This window comes from Mastigoproctus giganteus, chromosome 12 (assembly GCF_048544385.1).
Source record: "Mastigoproctus giganteus isolate SK-2022 chromosome 12, ASM4854438v1, whole genome shotgun sequence".
Classification (NCBI taxonomy): Eukaryota; Metazoa; Arthropoda; class Arachnida; order Uropygi; family Thelyphonidae; genus Mastigoproctus; species Mastigoproctus giganteus.
Genome location: NC_143586.1, coordinates 52364859 through 52384948, shown reverse-complemented (window position 1 = coordinate 52384948; position 20090 = coordinate 52364859). Strand labels below are relative to the sequence as shown.

General features: G+C 37.8%; 1 protein-coding gene across 3 annotated transcripts in view; it reads right to left on the bottom strand.

Moving 5' to 3' along the window:
* The window catches only part of LOC150077059 (serrate RNA effector molecule homolog B-like), a 218337-nt gene that overhangs the window by 149539 nt on the left and 48708 nt on the right, over positions 1–20090 (bottom strand). For all 3 annotated transcript variants that reach the window (XM_090386175.1, XM_090386177.1, XM_090386176.1), the window contains exon 4: positions 13186–13305. In XM_090386175.1, the coding sequence (XP_090242301.1) occupies positions 13186–13305 (120 nt within the window). The remainder of the gene's footprint in view (positions 1–13185; positions 13306–20090) is intronic.

Here is a 20090-nt window from a genome sequence, read left to right as displayed (position 1 = left end):
TCAGTTCTGAAAGGGGCAGTTCATCTTGTTCGTCCAGTCGTTGTTCAACTTCTGTATTCAATGCAAATCTCGCTTTCAAAAAACAATTTTGAATTGTGTATTCAGTGACATCGTTTGTTCAAACTTTTGCCAGTTCAGAGATACAATCTGTAAGGTTAATTGTAACCTCCAAGTTTCTATTTTCTGATAACGCATTGACAATCTTCATTATTATTCTCTTTCGATAATGAAATTTAAAATTTTTAATAATGACTTGGTCCATTGGCTGGAGTTTTAACATTACGTTTGGTGGTAAAAACAACTTCACACTTTTAAATTAGGCAGGATGTGCCGGACAGTTGTCAGTTACCAACACGATTTTCCTTTTTTTCTTTTGTTATACGCTTGTCTAGTTTTAATATCTAGTCTTCACTGGTCAGTCAAAGATATCACTGGTCATCCATGCTTTTTTTTTATTAAAGGTGTAGTCAACTTTCAAAGATTTTGTGCCTCTAAAACATCTTGGGTTTTTTGATATTCCGATGACTAAAAGTCTTAATTTTTCACTTCCTGTCATATTTGCTCCAACTAGTACAGTGATTCTTTCTTTGCTTTGTTTTCCGCCAAAAACGTTTATCATCCTTAAAAGCAAGTGTTCTATTCGGTAAACATTTAAAGAATAAACCTATTTCGTCAGCATTAAAAACACCCTTAGGTTCATATTCTTCCAAAATGGTCCTTGAGGTTGTCACAGACATTCTCTCAGATATGCCAGACAAGCTGTTCTTGCTACCTGGGAGTCTAAAACGCTGATGGAACTGATATTCGGGTGACACTCAAGTCAAAGTGGACCCAATTTCGGTGAAGTCCGGACGGTCTATGACAGCCAAATCCTCTGCTTGCACCTTCACGATGGTGGGACTGTTAGTAATCCTGGGTGTAACCTTCATGCACAAGTACATGGTGGGTGACCACCCAGGTGTGAACCAACGTAAGCAGGGGTCGAGGTGCGGCGCCCACACCATATGGAGGAACGCCGCCCCTCTATGTTACCAGGCAGTACTAGGTGGTAGATGACTCTCATCAACCGGTGAAATACCACCACTTTGCTTATTGGAGGCTTGAAGTGGTGTTTGTTTGTTTGTTTGTTATTTGGTTTTTAGGAGCATTAGCAACTAAGGCCATATTGCTCCGGGATATGCGGTGGTCATTCCCTAACCTTTCCGCATCCTCCGTATTTGGTGGTGACGGGCTCGAACCCCGGTCTAATCAAGAAGCGTGTGCTACGCACTGCTGCTCCTTCCCACCTGGCTACGGAGTCACCGCTTGAAGTGGTGGAACCCATGTTTAGTCTCTAGAGCTAAGTTCCGGCCAACCCTTCCCTATCTCTTCCATCATGCAGTATGATTGATGATTTTTGAGGTTATGATGAATGTCGTGGCGAGATCCAATATTCCTTACACTTCGAGGGTACAGCTCTAAAACGGTGTTCGCAGGCCGGCCGCTAGTTAGTACACCGGACTGAACCTATTGGTAACTCTCTAGGAAGCTTCCGGATCAGCTAGTGTATAATCTTGCTACCTCTACTCTGCCAGATAGTGACTGGAGGGAGTCCGAGTAGTGTGTATGCGGGGAGCATTGTCGAGGCCACGTTATGTCAAGGATCTGGGTATGTTCTTACCACATGTACGCCATATCCAAAAATTTCATTACTTCATACAGCATGTCCCACCCACTTTTTCTTACTATTGAATACACCATGAATTGTCAAAATAATAGAGCAAGCTTATCTGCGAAAAGATCTAAACCTCCCAAGGACTTCCTAATTCATTTCACAAATATACGTGGTCTCAATTCTAATCTCAACGATGTCCATTTCCACTTGCAGTCTTCCAAACCCTATGTACTTTTTCTGACTGAATCTCAGTTATCAGTTGATTCAACTACTGCTCATCTCAGATGTCCAAATTATTTGCTGTATGATTCCTTTCGCCTCAAAGGTGGTACTTGTGCATATGTCCGTTCTGATATTCCCTGTCAGAGACTTGGCAATTTGGAATCTCCTCTCTTTGATCTTCTGTGGCTTAAAATCTCTCTACCTCATTGTGTAAAATTCATCTGTTGTCTCTACCGTTCTCCCAACTCCACTAATCACTTGGAGCTCTTTGACTTCCTCTCTTTGCAACTTGACTTTCTCCAGTCCAACTTTCCTAACATTGAGGTAATTTTCCTTGGTGATTTTAACTTTCACAACTCCAGCTGGCTTCCGTTTTCTAGTCACACCGACCCAGCAGGTCGAGATGCTGAGGCTTTTGCAATTACTAATGACCTAGCACAGATTGTTCATTTACCTACAAGAATACCGGACAATCCTAATCATACAGCCAATACGCTTGATCTTTTTCTCACAAACAACCCTTCTACAAGGTTGAAGTGAGAGGTCCTTTAGGCATTTCAGATCACAACTTGGTGATTGTCTCTTCTCCAATGGAACCTTTATCTCATGGCTATTCCCAACCTCGTATTGTTTGGCATTACAAGAATGCAAAATGGGATGACCTGCGAGACTTCTTTTCCTTGGTCTGATTACTGTTTCAAAACTTCTGATGTCAACGTTTGCTCAGATCGTGTCAGTGAAATTATTCTTGCAGGAATGGAATCCTTTATCCCACACTCCACTTTAAAATCTCGTCCTTTATCTAAACCTTGGTTTTCCAATAAATGTGCTAAGGCTGTCCAAGAGAAGAACGTTGCATATCGTAATTGGCTTGTTTCTAATTCTTCAGTTTCATTTTCTGCCTACACCAAAGCTCGCAACAATTGTAAAGCAGTTATTAATCAGCCCAAACTAGAGTTTGAACAGGCTAAGAGTAGAAAACTTGCTTCTTGCCCTAATGGTAGCCGAGCATTCTGGTCTCTTGCCAAAGCTATTGGCCGCAACTTTTGCCCATCTCTGCTCCCACCTCTGTCCAAACCAGATGGTTCTGTTGTCACTTCAGCCAAGGATAAAGCTGACCTGCTAGCATCCCATTTTTCTTTGAGCTCATGTATTAATGATCTTGGTAAAACACCTCCCACCATTCCTAACACGCTCCATTCAATGCCTCCTGTGGTCTTCCGTCAAAAGGATATCAGAAGGATTTTGATGAATCTTGATGCTAAGAAAGCTCCAGGTCCCGATGGTATTTCTCCACTTGTTCTCAAAACCTGTGCTCCTGAACTTACTCCTATTCTTTGCCGCCTTTTTTTACTTTCTTATTCCAAAGGTGTTTTTCCTTCTGCTTGGAAATTTGCTCATATCCAGCCAGTTCCTAAAAAGGGTGACAAATCCCTCCCATCCAATTATCGTCCCATTGCAATTACTTCTACTCTTTCTAAAGTAATGGAGAAATCAATTAACCGCCAACTCTTAAACTACCTAGAAACCTTCCGTCTGATCAACGATCGCCAGTATGGATTCCATCAGTGTCGATCCACTGGTGATATTCTGGCTTATGTTACCCATTTATGGACTAATTCAATGGAAAGGTTCGGTGAAACACAAGTAGTTGCTCTTGACATCTCAAAGGCTTTTGATCGTGTTTGGCATAAAGGTCTTCTAAACAAGCTTCCATCTTATGGTTTGCCAACTGTTTTTAGTAATTGGTTATCCAGTTTTCTCTCTGATCGCTCACTGAGGGTGATGGTAGATGGCTCTCTGTCTTCTAACTTCTCCACTAATGCCGGTGTCCCCCAAGGTTCAGTTCTTTCCCCCACTCTTTTCCTCTTGTATATCAATGACCTTCTTCCATTGACTGGAAATCCTATCCATAGTTTTGCTGATGATAGCACATTGCATTCAACTTTCCATTTTGAGAAACCTTGTCCAGCTCAATCAGCTTCAAGTTCTCGAAAATCTGTTGCCAATTCCTTAAATGCCGATCTTCAGGTAATTCTCCAGTGGGGCAAAGACAACTTAGTTGATTTCAACCCTTCTAAAACTCAATCTTGTCTTATATCTCGCAAAAAGGATTCTTCTGCTCCTATGCTTATCTTTAGTGACACTCCGATTTCTAGGCAAAATGATATATCTCTTTTGGGGATTACCCTGAATTCTAATCTCTCTTGGCACAAGCACATTACAAATATTCCTTCCTCTGCATCTAAAAAACTTGGTTTTCTCTTTTGCTCTCGGCGTTACTTTTCTCCCAAACAGCTGCTCACTCTGTATAAATCGTAAATCCGCCCTGCCATGGAATATTGTTCCCACATCTGGGGTGGTGCCCCCAAAACCTCTCTCAGGCTTCTTGATTCCATTCAGAAGAGGGCAGTTAGGTTAATTAATGATTCATCTCTAACAGAGTCTCTCCACTCGCTTTCTCATAGACGCACTGTTTCTGCTGCATGCCTCTTCTACAGATACTTCCATGGGCACTGTTCTTCTGAATTGGCTTCTGTAATTCCTGCTCTCTCTTTCAAAACAGTCCGAACACGTGCCGCCACCAGCCAACATCCATCTACTGTCCAACTTCAAACCCACAGAACCAACTTTTCATCTACCTCATTTATTCATTCAACTGCCGTTTTCTGGAACAACCTTCCTTCATACGTATTTCCTGAAAATTACAATCTACAGAAGTTCAAGTCCAATATCAACAAATATCTTCTTTCGTCTTCTCAACCTCCAACCCAAGCACGGTACTAAGTACTATAGGTTATAATACCTCTCGTGTTTGGGGTTCTCATAAAAAAAATTAAAAAAAATCTTTAAAGTATTGTTCCTCCAACTGTTGCAATCTTCTTTGCTTACATTAATACTTTCTCCACAAATAACCTTTTCCACAATTCTGTGGCACTTCTTAAATTTATCTAGCCACCCAGTGCTCGCATTAAATTCTGTATGTCCAAGGGACTGTGCAAATTTCAGAGCTTGTTGCTTAATTATTGGGCCCAATATTGGTATATTCTTTTCATGTATCATTTGCACCCATTTTAGAACAGCTTTATCAACATCTTCGTATATACACTGCTTAATTTGTTTCTTGTCTGCTCCTCCTTCAATTGCATTTAAAATTGATTCTCGATTTTTTTAAAATCGAGAATCATTTTTAAAATCGAGAAATTGTTTTTGCAATTGTCATTAATATTGACAATTGCGAAAACAATGTTGAAAACTCTTCGACATTGTTTTCGCAATTGTAAAAATTAATGGACTGCAGCTCTTGCCGATACATACACCATAAACTGCGCTGGCCATATAGTGAATTGTTAGTACAGGTACCGCCTTACTCAATGACGTTCGCTTGCCAATTCAACAGTATCACTCCCTTTGAAAAAACATATGACTTCGTGAATTTCTTTTATTCTGCTTTCATTCATATATACAAGAAAGAAAATTTATGGTTAATGTATGCTGTATGTTACTTTTCAGGGAAAAAAAAAACAAGAGCATATAGCCTATGTGATTGATGACAAATTGTTCTAAAAGAACAAAATTAAAAAAAAAAAATTCACGAAAACCCATCTACTGGGAGTCCAGTTAGATGAGAACGGACATATCATATAATGATTGACAGGAAGGTCACGTGGTACGGTTGAGGTGAGAAGTGAATGTCACTCAGTGGGCGTTACTAAAATTGGACTATGGTAGCATTCCATGTAATTCTATGTATTCTATGTGCCATGCACCTGCTGGTAAATTGAGTCGCTAAACATGATTGCACCCCCTGTTAAGCACAGTCTGAGGGCGGTGGAAATGTCATCAGGTGTCAGTCTGGTTCTGTCGCTAAGGGTTTCATCATTGTCCAAGAGTTGTTTTGCACAAGAGATGGCAAGTTCCACTGGGATGGAGGTAAAGAGTGATATTACATCGAACGAATTACACCATTACCTACGGCGCACCTGGTTGGAATCGTTAAACATAAAATGCTCGGATACCTCTTTGAACAGGAACAGTGGTTGTCAAGTTAACCCCATCACAGAAGCAATAATTCTGTCCATAGACAAACGCTGGCCGCGTCACCACCATACGTCACAGCCACAAACTTCAACCTCAAACAATTAGCCATGCACCTCACGCACCAACTTGGCAGTGCACATCTCCATTCTAACTGTCATTTAATATATTTTCTGTTTAACTGAAGAAGGCTGTCTACTCAGCCGAAAGCACTTTTGTATATTAACCGTTCTTTGTATGTATGTTCTAGTATTAAACCGCTCTGAGGAATTATAATTTTTTCATTTCAACAAGTTCCACTGTGTGTGTGTGTGTGTATATATATATATATATATATATATATACACACACACACACATATAATTATATTTAAATAATGATGGAAAAGAAGTATTACTTAATAAAAATAAAAAGGAGGGTACAGCACACATAAAAGGCAGCAAAAAGCACATTCCTCTACATGATGCTCGAAACATAGTCATATAAATTAGAATAAGGTTTCAAATAATAAAATAATGCCAGCAGTACGGCAAGACAAGAGTGAAAAAACAAAATTAAACCTAAATTCAAATCTAACAGGGAGGGAAGAGAAAGGTAACAAGAATAAAAATATATTGCAACGGAAACTCTAAATTAATTTAGAAAATCTAATTATACGAATAATAATTCATTGAAATTTAAAGCCAATTAAATAGAAAATTAAATAGAAATACACATATATATATATATATATATATATATATATATATATTTTTTTTTTTTTTTTTTTGCCTCATTGTTCTTGTTTTTGGCACTCCTTAAAGAATGGCACCCCGGGCAAGAGCCCTACTAGCCCGTACCTTAATTCGGCACTGCCACCAGGAGTTCTATAGTACACTAGTATGCAAAATTTAAGGACCAGTCAGGTTTTCACCTTTAGCTTCTCAGAGTAGTGGCCTGGATATGGGAAAAGCATACCAAAGGAACCTCGTGAGGTACAGAAATGATGAAGGAAACAACACTGACACAACAATGGAAACAAAACGGTACAGAGGAAACTTTATTCAAAAATGGCAACATAGCACTGGCTGCCATGATACAGATGCATCACTGCCATAGATGAAACAAAGGGAAGAAATGGTCCTCAGTAGGAGATATGGCCACCCTTAATGTCGATGCAGGCGTTGCACCACCTGTCCATACTTAGAACAATGTTGTTGATAAGTTCTTGCAGTAACATCGTCCATTCCTCTGTCAGCACCATCTTCAGCCGGTGATCATTTCCTGGTGGGTTTGGACGTGCCGCTAGGTGTCTTCCCAGAGCATCCCATGTATGTTCGATGGGATTTAGATTGGTGGAATGGCAGGCCAATCCACATGAACAATGTCCTCACTTTCCAAAAGTATATAAACAGATGCAGTGCGATGGGGTGTGGCGTTATAATCCATATACATGAAGTCGGGGCCAATGGCACCTCGGAACAGACGGACATGGGAAAGGTCACTCAGTACAGTAGCATGCACCGGTTACAGTACCACCTTCCAGTTGTTTGTTGTTGTTTGGTTTTTTTTTTAGGAGCATTAGCAACTAAGGCCATATTGCTCCTGGGATATGTGGTGGTCATTCCCTGACCTTTCCACATCCTCCGTATTTGGTGGTCACGGGCTTGAACCCCGGTCTAATCAAGAAGCATGTGCTACGCACTGCTGCTCCTGCCCACCTGGCTATGGACCGCCTTTCGGTATCTGGAGTTGTGTACGTCCATTCAAGATAACGCCTCCCCGCACGAGAACACCTCAACCGCCATATCGATCCCTTTCAGTGATGTTTGTGAGGTGATACTGTGTGCCAACCTCTCGCCAGATTAGCTGACATCCAGAATTGCTGCTGAGACTGAATCTACTCTCATCAGTAAAGAGTACTTTAAGTAAAGATTTTGTGGTTGTAATCTTTAGAAATAGTGTTGGTCCTTAAGTTTTGCATGCCAGTGTAGAAGAGATAGGGAAGTAAAATTAAATGTTGTGTCTATCGTATTAAAAGAAAAAAGTTTTACGGAGAAAAAAGACTGTTTAGTATATCTGCTAAATATTATTATACGTAAGAAGACATGAATTAATGTGGATAGATTCCAGGATTATTGAGTACACATTATTAAAACAAAAACCAAAACTGACATCCTTTTCAAATAAAATTTCCGTTCTCTTTGATACTAATAAAAATGGAACGCATCAGAAGAATGCAGTTTTCTGTGATAAAGTCAGTATCTTTTGTAAGAAATAATCTCCTCAAGATTTATTGAAGATAAAGCAGTAAGGATAAAATCTTTTTCTGATTATTAAAAATCTTACCTTGTAAATACTGTGAACCAAAATGTATCTTACTTTGAATTTTTACAAAGGGTCAACTTCATGAACATAAGAAAACAGTGCCCAGGTTCATTTATTATAGTCTTTTTCAGAAGAAAATCGGATTTATCCAGATGTGACATCTTTCTATGTGTGTGTGTGTATGTATGGTTTTTTGTTTTAGAAATACTCTTTCCTTAATATAAGGTTAAAGGGGTGTAGATCTGGGTAAAAGAAAATTGTCAAATCTTAAAAAAATAACTGTCTTATTTTTATGTGGTTCCTCATACAGTGCTGACTCAGGAATACTTTAAGTTAGTGCAAGCCAAAAGACAGTAGAACACACAATGATAAATGTAATATTAACATAATGCTATTCATTAATGAAATTTATTTATCCCACACTGAACACATATGCACATATAAAAGAAATAATTACTATCAGTGAAGAAAGCAGATGAACAATGATAAATTAAAAATAATAATAAAAAAAATTTGAGGAGAGCATGAGAATGTAATGTCTAGACAACAAGTTTGCAAAGTGCAATCTTTACCTTCAAAGGTTTGAGTTAAATATGGCTGGGAAATACTCCCCATCCTCCATATGGACTGGACATCACACTCTCAGAATATTTAAATCAAAGCTTTGAAAGTAAAGGTCACTCATCACAGCTTGGTGATGTTTGTTTATTTAAAGTAAAAAAATAAATAAACAAACTGCACCATAAGCAATTCCTAGTATTTAGTCTCTAACATCATTTTCTTAAAATCAAAAATCAAGAGGAAGTGGAGGTTATATTAAATTTATTCCACCTTGAGACTTTAAAAAAAAGTGATATAAGTGAAAATTCATTTTAAACAGGAACACTATATATGTTAAACAGTGCATGGCATATCAGATGATTGCTCACAGGGGCCAGAAGAATAGTGCTTATAAGCAGGAATGTTATGAGAGTTTACTGTGTGTGTGTGTGTGTGTGTGTGTGTGTGTGTGTGTGTGTGTGTGTGTGTGTGTGTGTGTGTGTGTGTGAAAATTAAATAAGAATAAGTGAAAGAAAGTACACTATACGAAACCTGTAAGGAAAATTGTGAAAACCATGGCAAAAGAGCATGCACCAAATCAGCAGAAACTAATATCATTGGAATATAATACAGTCCAACCTCAAAATAACATGGGTGTTAAAGATGTCCCCATGTTGGAGACATTTTTAACACTCACATTTTAAGCAAAGTGTGTTATAGCCAAAAATAAAATTCAAAAATTTTTTTTTGAAAACTTGAAAAGTTGTCGTACCACTCCTCAATGTCCTAACCCCTGTAGGCCTGAAGACAGGAAACAGTGGGTTCCCAAAACATAGCCATAAATTGTTTAAGTGTTTGGTATTGAAGTGGTTCAAATCCTTTAATTGTATCATTTCAATAATAAATTACTTACTCTACCATATTATATAACAGTATAGTGTCTATCAATTCATTAACAATTTTTTTTTTCTTCGATTTTTTTTTTTTTTTTTTTAAACACGAATGCATAATGATTAAAATGCAACCTATTAAGCAAGCATTTTTATATAAGCCAATCATTTTTCTTGTATTTTTTCACTTTCAGTTTCACTATTTTGCTATCGATAAACAAATGGATTAAAGATATAAATAGCAAACATACCTTTTAAAAACTGATTTCTTATAACAATACCACACTTCCAAATGTGACTTGTGTAGAGGAAATAAATTATTAACGATATTACATTAATACACCAACCATTGAGTTAAAATAATTTAATACTGTATATATACAAACTATACAGAGAATACTGTAACATAATCTATTTACAATAACTGATTATGAATAAAATAAAATATATGAGATTAAAAGCGTTAAAACTATTAAAACTGTACAATTGTAGCTTTCGGGGGCGTCCACCTCCTTTCTCAACAAGAAATAATACTTGCGCAGCACATCCTTAAGTATCAGGTTCACGGCACACGTGGTTGATCAGGCACATGAACAAAAGTTCCTACAAGTGTCCCAGAACCGGAAGCAGCTCGGGAACATGGTAAACAGAAATGCTCATCTTTTGAGAGGACTATAGCCTCAAAAAGAGGGTGAAGCCGCACACTCCTGTCCCTATTCATAGTATTGTTGTCGAATGAGCAAATCCACAAGCTCTCGAGCCACTTGCGGTCCCAGAATCTATGCGCATCAAGGAGGACAGCATTTTCTGGGGAGACCGGTGCTGTCTTTCCCAAAAATGTTCAGCAACAGCGGACTTATTAAACTCTGCAGTCTGTGTGGCACTCGTGTGTTCCCCCAGACAATCCTTAAGCCGCCGCCCCATTTCCCTCACATAACCATCCCCACAATCCGGGCATTTAATCTTGTATATAACCCCACTACTAGAATCCCTTAGTATGGGGTCCTTAACTGCGACACTACTGTATGCAGCCTCTGGCTCGGAAGCTGCACACAGTGTGCTTGATAATCCCGAAACACCCTTGCAATACATTCTGTAAGGCCTGGATAGTAGGGAATGTAAGCTGCGGTAACCGGAACAGCCAATTCTCAATGGATAGACTCCACTCCTCTACTATATTTATCCACGACCCTCTGGGGGTAACTGCATTTCATGAGGTCTGCTGCAATTCGTGAAATTTCTTTCTCTTTCTCCTCAGAGGTACTACAGTAGGTCTAATCCTATCAAATAGTGCCTTAGCGATGCTATTCTTACGTTGCCTAGTCTGCGCTGACCTGTAGTGGGTGTACTGGCTCCAGCACATTGGTTTCTTATAGATTGTGGTTTTAAGCCTGGAGCCATCTCTGTATACCATTACATCTCGGAATGGGAGGGTACCACCTGCTTCTACCTCTGAGGTAAACTGTATAAATGGAGAAAAACTGTTGAGCAGACTAAGCACATCTTCCTCTCTCCCCTTTTGAACAATAGTGAATGTGTCATCCACGTATCTTTTCCACTTACGCATAGGGAATTCCAGTCCTTCAAAATCCTATTTTCTAATTCTTCCGTGGCTAAATTTGCCACAATAGCGCTAATAGGAGAACCCATAGCTGTGCCGTGAACCTGCTTGTATATCACCCCTTGAAATGTTTGGTGAGAGACACAAAATTCTACACCACAACAAATATCTTCGATGTTTAAATGATGATGTTCGTAAATTTTCGATGTTCGAAAGATAATAGTAATCTTTAAAATTAATAGATTTCTTTAAAAATTTATTTAAAAACAAAAATATAAATTTTGCAATGAAACTTGAACATTTCTTACTAAAGTACAATGTGTTTGATTAAGGGACCCAACGAATGAGATATACTGTGATGTGTGCGAATGCTGCATTTTGATATGCCATGAACTGAATGCTAGAACTGGTTTTTCTGTGAACCGTGAGGTTCACAGAAAAAGTTCACAGACTATAGAGGTGAATGAGTTTATGATATCGTTGGATGTAGTGTCATTGTTTACATGTATTCCTATAACACATGGGGTTCAATGTGTTAAAATGGACCTACAGAAAGATGACACTTTAAGTGCTAGGTCTCATTTAAACATTGAAGATATTTTTTGTGGTGCATATTTGTTGTGGTAAATGAAGAATTTTTAAGTAAAGTCAATGCTACAAGGCATCATATGTTTAAGAGTATAAAGAATCTATATAATACTGGTGTAAATTGTTTGTTTGTTTGGGGATTTTTTTGGCACATGAGCGTCTATGGCCATAGTGCACCAGCTGGTGTAAATACACCATTGAAAACTCTTAAACGAAAAAACTATGTTTTGTAGTGTGAAAGGGCATCATTTTATCTGTATCTTATATTGTGCTCATCCTTCACAACGAGTTGCCACGTATTGCACTACCTCAAATAAGTAATGCTTCACTAAAAGAGAAGATTACTGTTACTTATTCTCAGTGGGGCGCACCACCACCCAGACGGCACCGTTTCAAGGCTTATTGGCCCTTCATTGGTGGGTGGGCAGGTACCCTGGTATTGCAGACATGACAATCCAGTTGTGAAGATAATCCCACAATATGAGAGATGCCAAAAGGTGTACATAATAATGTTTAAGTAAAGTCAATGCTACAAGGCATTGACTTTACCTGCCCACCCACCAATGAAGGGCCAATAAGCCTTGAAACGGTGCCAGCTGGATGTTGGTGCCCCTCACTGAGAATAAGTAACAATAGTCTTCTCTTTTAGTGAAGCGTTACTTATTTGAGGTAGTGCAATACATGGCAACTTGTGAAGGATGAGCACAATATGAGATATAGATAAAATGATGCCCTTTCACACTACAAACGTAGTTTTTTTGTTTAAGAGTTTTTTATGGTGTATTTACACCAATATTACGTAAATGAAGAATGAATACTACTGCTAAGATTGAAAAGATAACACTTCACTGTATGGGATGTAAGGAAGAATACATTTTATTAAAACAGCTAGTTTAACTGCTTTGAGAAGCTTACCACATTACATATGACAATTTTAAATTTTAGTATAAAAAAAAATAATAAAAAAAAAAACTGAAAAAATTTAACAAGTGACCATATGTGGCTGTGGCAGTCCATTTTTCTGAGCCTTCCTCTCATGGATTAAATGAAGGAAACAAAAATTAAAGTTCATACATAACCTGTTTTATCCTCTATGGGTGCACTATTTGGGTGTATTCCATTTGATGGCCTAAGAAAGACTAAAATACATCCTGCACAGTGAGTCTAATAATTTATATCTGTCTAATAATTTATACCTGTGTGTGTGTGTGTGTGTGTGTGTGTGTGTGTGTGTGTGTGTGTGTGTGTGTGTGTGTGTGTGTGTGTGTGTGTGTGTACTAGTTGGGGAAGGTACAGAATTTATTTTATTTACAAAATATGGCATTTGTTATTATTTAGATATTTAAAATTAATAAAGCATGGATGACACTGATGAATATATATACCTGTCAGGACAATCTTTCCTTTTTGGCTTCTCTTCTTCGTTTTTGTAATTATCTCTTGAATTATAAGAGCTGCTATAGATTTGCTGGAAGTCAAATTCATCATCACTAACATCAGAAGTTCTACAAAACAACAAAATTATTAATATAATAGACATCTGATATATTAAGTTAAAAATTATTAATTAAAGCAAATCAGAAGTGTTTATCCATATTATCAATGTTGTTGTTGTTTGGTTTTTAGGAGCATTAGCAACTAAGGCCATATTGCTCCGGGAATATGCGGTGGTCATTCCCTGACCTTTCCGCATCGTCCGTATTTGGTGGTGACGGGCTCGAACCCCGGTCTAATCAAGAAGCGTGTGCTACACACTGCTGCTCCTTCCCACCTGGCTACGGAGGTGCCTATATTATCAATGTGAACATCAAAATGAAAACATTGGATAAACTTGCTTAAGGGTTCACAGGTTTTTCAGATAATAATAAATGAGAGCATGAGTGCATGCACATTGCATATAGTAACAATAGAATGTTTATTTTCAAAATGTGATAAGTAAATTAACAAAATTAAAAATAAGTAAGGCAATTAATTTGAAGGAGATGGAGAGGGCTGTCTCCATCTCCAAATGTTTCAAAGGCCATTTTGATTTCTGGGCTGGATTACCTGATAACAGGCATACAGAACACAATCTGACTGACCTATATGAGGTTTAAAACCTAAAAATATTTCTCTCATAATAAAAATTTCTTTAAAATGTATATCATTCCATGTCTAGAATATGCACATGACCAGAATTCTCATCAAAAATCTCTCAATAAATTGACCAAAAATGTAAAAAAATCTTCATTAAGAACCCAGATTTTTCAGATAATTGAATTCAGATAATTATAAGTGAAAGCAGTGAATTCAAGCTCCAAGAAATATGTTTTTTAAAAACTTTTGCCATTTTATTTACTTAATTGTCATATTATATCATACTTTTTAAGTAGTTTTATAGTCCTAGTTATGCTTATTTTTAATTTGATTGAGATTTTGTAGGTTACTACTTAATATAAATAAAACCTTTGTTTTGTTTGAATCTTGAGAGAATTCAAATTTTTTAATTGTGGTAAATAGGTAGCTTTAATGCAAAATTAGATAGCATAATATGTAGCACTGTACTAGTCTGAATCTGTTAGCTTAGTATAGTACTGTTAATTAATCAATTAAATTTAAAAATCTTATTAATTTTTATCGCTAATTAAATTATATTTAAATGGAAATCATGCCCCAGACTAGAACATTAAAGTAATGTGGAAAAAGCAGGAGTGCTGTGGCTTGGGGGAGAACCAAAGGGGGCAGTTCTCCAATGCATTACAGTCTAAAAAAATGTGCAAAATGTGAAATGGAACAGGACATAGTTTAGCCATGGAGGTTGTCTTTGTGTGTGCTAGGTTCAAAGTGCCAAGAAATTAGGTGCCAACTGAGCATTCTGATGGGTGTCAGAGAGATGGGTAATATATAGTGTAAAAAAGTATAGGTGGAATAGGGCCAGGGGTAAAAGTTGATGATGTTGTAGAGCAGATATCATCTTTTAAGGGCACAAAGGGTGATAATTTTGTACATGTTGGCACTAATAACATTAAGAGTGGGAGAGCTGCAGATTTGCTTAACAAGAACAGGTCAATGTTGAAACACATCATGAGTTAGGGCTAAATTTGAAAGTGTCTGCAGTTCTGACCAGACACGATAGGAGGAAGTATATGATGAGAGCTTTGTCAATCAATTCGGTGATGGAGAGATTGTGCAAGGCTCATGGGATAGAATTTTTCATGGCGCGGTCTGTGCTTGTTTGTTTGTTTTGGAGAGATTGTTTCTACAGGGATGGAATACACTTAAATAGAAGAGGTGCAAGAGTGTTTGCTGGTGTGATGCTATCAAGGTAGTGTTAGGCGAGTCAGAAAACTGTTAGCTTGAGAGGATTCACAGACTAAAAAATTAACAGTAGCTACAGGCAGAGGTGAAATTGATTATTGCACTGAAACAGTGCATATTAGAATGAGCAGTGGCCTGGAGGGTGGGGGGCTGGAGATTTCAGGGACTGTTGGCAGTCATCATGGAACAAATAAATACATGGGCTGTGTTAGGTAACTAAGAGTAAGAACAAGTGCATGTGTATTTGCATGCATACCAATGCTAGGAGTATAGTAAATAAATTTGATGAATTTGAAGTGCTGGTCAAGACATCAAAGGTAGATATTGTTGGAATATCAGAGATGTGATGTCACACAGATATAAGCAGTGCAAATTGGAATTTGGGGAGTACAATGTGTACAGAAAAGATAGATAGGAAGCGAGGAAGGATTATGCTGTTGGTTAAGAAAAACAAAATCTAAGGAAGTGTATCCAGTTGACATAGATGGGCAGTGCAATGTTGAGTCAGTTTGGTGTGACATAAGCACTGGGAAAACAACAATGAGAGTAGGAATGTGTTATAGGCCTAATGAGACTATTGAGTTCAATGAACAATTGTACAGAGAAATAGAGTGGGCCAGTAAATCAGAGTGTCTAATAATGGGGGATTTTAACTTCCCCGATATTGACTGGACTTTTGTGGATTTATTGGACGACTGTTTTCTGCAGCAGCATGTTCAAGAGGCAACCAGAGAGAGTAAATACTCTTGATCTGGTTATAAGCAGAGATTATTCATGCATTAAGAATTTGCAGATAAAAGAACCACTGGGTAGCAGTGATCACAGCAGTCAGAGGTGTATTGCTAAAAAAATAGTACAGGAACGCTCGTTCTCCAGAAGACTATATGATAAAGCCACATCGACTGTACAATAACTGAATCAGACTTCAGACTCACGGTTCACAGAAAAACCAGTTCTAGCATTCGGTTCATGGCATATCAAAATGCAGCATTCGCACACATCACAGTATATCTCATTCGTTGGGTCCCTTAATCAAACACATTGTACTTTAGTAAGAAATGTTCAAGTTTCATTGCAAAATTTATATTTTTGTTTTTAAATAAATTTTTAAAGAAATCTATTAATTTTAAAGATTACTATTAATATATATTTTTAGTAGCAATAGGTAAAATAGATATTTCTCCCTCCCCTTTGATTATGTCATTGTTTCATAATATTAGGTGTATAAATCTAATGATTTTCTATTATGACATTTAGAAAAAATGTACCAGAACATTGTTCTGGTGCATTCCGGCAAGGATACACCACTGATCACAGTGTACTGATGTGGGATTTACTTAAAGATATTACTACCACCAAGGGTAAAGTGAAGGTAAAGTTTTTGCTTCTGTAAAGGTGACTACAGTGGTCCCAGACAATTTTTAAATTCTATTCAATGGGACCAACTGATGATGTTACCAACAGCAAATTCTAAATGTGAAGCATTCAAGGAATTAATCGTGGAAGCTAATAGGCTTTCCATACCAATTAAGAAATACTGTTCAATGTTTAGGCCTAAATGGATGTAGTAGTAGTAATGGAGGCGAGGCATGTGATGCAAGAAAGTAAGCACATGAGCTTATGTAGCAGCAACCAAAAATTAAAAATAAAAACCCAATTTCATACATCCATTCCCACTAAAGGTTTGCCCAGTTCCTCCGTGAATTTATTTAAGCATTCAACTTCCACAAAGACAGATCAAAATTTCTTCCAGCAATTAACCACCGCTGGCTAAAGGCAAATTTATGTAATCTATTCTGTTACTGTTTTTCCTCAATTTGAATTTATGCAATTATTATTTGCAAAATTTAAGCCTTCCTTGGTAACAGGACCCCTTTCTTCTTCTCACCAATCTTGTTGCCCTTCTCTGTACTCATTCTAACAAATCTACGTGCTTCCTAAAATGAGGCCTCCAGACCTGTATGTAGTACTCAAGGTGTGGCCTGACCATTGCCTTATGCAAGGGGATAATCACCTCCTTGTCTCTGCTAGCAAAATTAATATATATCCATTACCTGCTCAGAGAACTAAATTTCTGACTGCACAATTACCCCACTCTCTTTTTCACTCTCCAATTCCCCGAGTGTAGTACCATGTAGCTGGTACGTTTCTCTTGGGTTACTGCTACCCATATGCAGTACTTTGCATTTGTTAATGTTAAACTTCAGCTACCACTTCTCAGCTCATTTACCCAACTTATCTAGATCCAGTTGCAGTAGCATCTCTAAACTTGGACATTAAGCCTGATATACCCTCATCAATATCATTGATGAATACACAAAAAAACAATGCACCCAGCATCGAACCCAAGAGAACTCCACCAATAACATTAGTCCACAAAGAGCCGTGTCCATTGATTAACACTCTCTGTCGTCTCCCACTCAACCATCCCTTTATCCATTGTAGCAACTTGCTCTTAATGCCATACTGCTCCAATTTATACAGCAGTCTTCCATGAGCAACATTATCAACATCTTTTCTGAAATCCAAGTATATAATATCAAAATTATTTTTTTTGCATCCATTCCTTTGTGACCACATCATAGTATCCAATCAAATTGGTCAGATAAGACTTCCCCTTAACAAACCCTTGCTGTGTCTTAACTACTACTGCTGTCTTGTCTAGATGATCATGCAATGCTTCTTTAATTTTCCCAGAACACAAGTTAAACTAACGTGTTTACAGTTACTTGTGTCACTTTTTGAAACCCCCTTTTTGAATTTGGGATACATTTGAACACCTCCAGACCACGGGACCTCCCATGAGTCTAAAGTTCCCTTCTCTGTACATGCTCAAGCAACTCTAGATCCTTCCTAAAATGAGGCCTCCAAACCTGTACACAATACTCAAGACGTGACCTGACCATTGCCTTATACAAAGGAATAATCATCTTTTCCCTACTAGAAAAATTTCTGTATATCATTGACAATATCCCATGACCTGCTCTGGCAGCCTGTCTGCATTGCTTAGAAAACTTTATATCTGACTGCACAATTTCTCCGAGATCTTTTTCATTTTCTACCAGCCTAAGTGTAGTACCACACAGCTGGTACGTTTCTCTGGGGTTACTTCTACCCATATGCAGTACTTTGCATTTGTCAAGGTTAAACTTCAGTTGCCACTTCTTAGCCCATCTGCCCAAATTATCTAGATCCTGTTGCAGTAGCACACTGCCATTACTGTCATTAACAACCCTGCCAACCTTTGTATCATCTGCAAACTTCGACATTAAGCCTGATATACCTTCATCAATATCACTGATAAATATACAAAACAACAGTGGACCTAACACTGAACCCTGTGGGACTCCACTAATAATATTAGTCCACGAAGAGTAGCACTCATTGATTACCACCCTCTGTCTTCTCCCACTTAACCATCCTTTTATCCATTGTAGCAACTTACCCTTAATACCATTCTGCTCCAATTTGTACAATAGTCTTCCATGCGCAACAGTGTCAAAAGCTTTCCTGAAATCCAAATACTTTGATTTGTCAATGTTAAACTTCAGTTGCCACTTCTCAGCCCATCTGCCAAAATTTTCTACATCTTTTTATAGCAGTACACTGCCATTACTGTCATTAACAACCCTGCCAACGTTTGTATCGTCTGCAAACTTCAACATTAAGCCTGATATATCTTCATCAATATTATTGATAAATAGATAAAACAATAGTGGGCCCAACACCGAACCATGGGGGACTCCACTAATAACATTAGTCCACAAAGAGCAGTGTCCATTGATTACCACTCTCTATCTTCTCTCACTCAACAACCCTTTTATCCATTGTAGCAGCTTACCCTTACCCTTAATACCAACACTGCTCCAATTTGTACAGTAGCCTTCCATGCGCAACAATGTCAAAAGCTTTCCTGAAATCCAAGTATATGATATCAAAATTATTTTTTGCATTCAGTTCCTTTGTAACCACATCATAGTATCCAATCAAATTTGTCAGACAAGAGTTTCCCTTAACAAACCCATGCTGTGTCTGAATTATTACTGCAGTCTTGTCTAGGTGATCTTGCAATGCACCTTTAACAAGTGGCTCCATTATTTTCCCCAGAACAGAAGTTAAACTAACTGGTCTGTAATTACTCATGTCACCCATAGATCCCCCTTTGTGAACTGTGGATACATTTGCATATCTCCAGTTCATGGGGACTTCCTATGAGCCCAAGGATGCTCTCATAATTATGGTTAAGGGTTTGCTTACTTCCTTTACCACCTCCTTTAATATAACTGGATAGATCCCATCCACCCCAGATAACTTTCTTATGTTTAACTTCAACAATTTCTGCTCCACTTTGCTCTCAGTTATTACAAAATCATTAAACACCCTGTTACAGTCTGATAAACTTCTGGCATTTTCCTCCCTTAATAACTCCTCATGTGAATGTAGATGCAAAATACACAGTTGGATTATCACCTATCTCAGCAGAATCATCAACAGTCGAACCATCAATATCAAGTGGACCAATCTGATTCATACCCTTCCTTGTAGAGTTTATATAAGTAAAAATGTACTTTCTGTTTTTCTTAGCATCCTTTGCAAAAATTTCTCACAATCTGCCTTCACTTACCTAACCTCCTTTGTGACTTGATTTCAGACTAGCTTATATCTTCTGTAGGCTTCTGTGTCACCTGATAATTTATATGCATCCCATGCATTTTTCTTCTCTGCCACAAGTCTCATTAGTTCATCTGACATCCATTTAAGCCTAAACCTTGAACAATATTTCTTAATGGAAGCTACTAGGCTTTCTTAATGGAAAGCCTAGTAGCTTCCATGATTAAGTCCTTTGCAGATGTCAGATGAACTAATGAGCCTCGTGGCAGAGAAGAAAAATACACGGGATGCATATAAATTATCAGTTGACACAGAATCCTGTGGTGGATATAAGCTAGTCTGTAATCAAGTCACAAAGGAGGTTTGGCAAGTGAAGACAGAT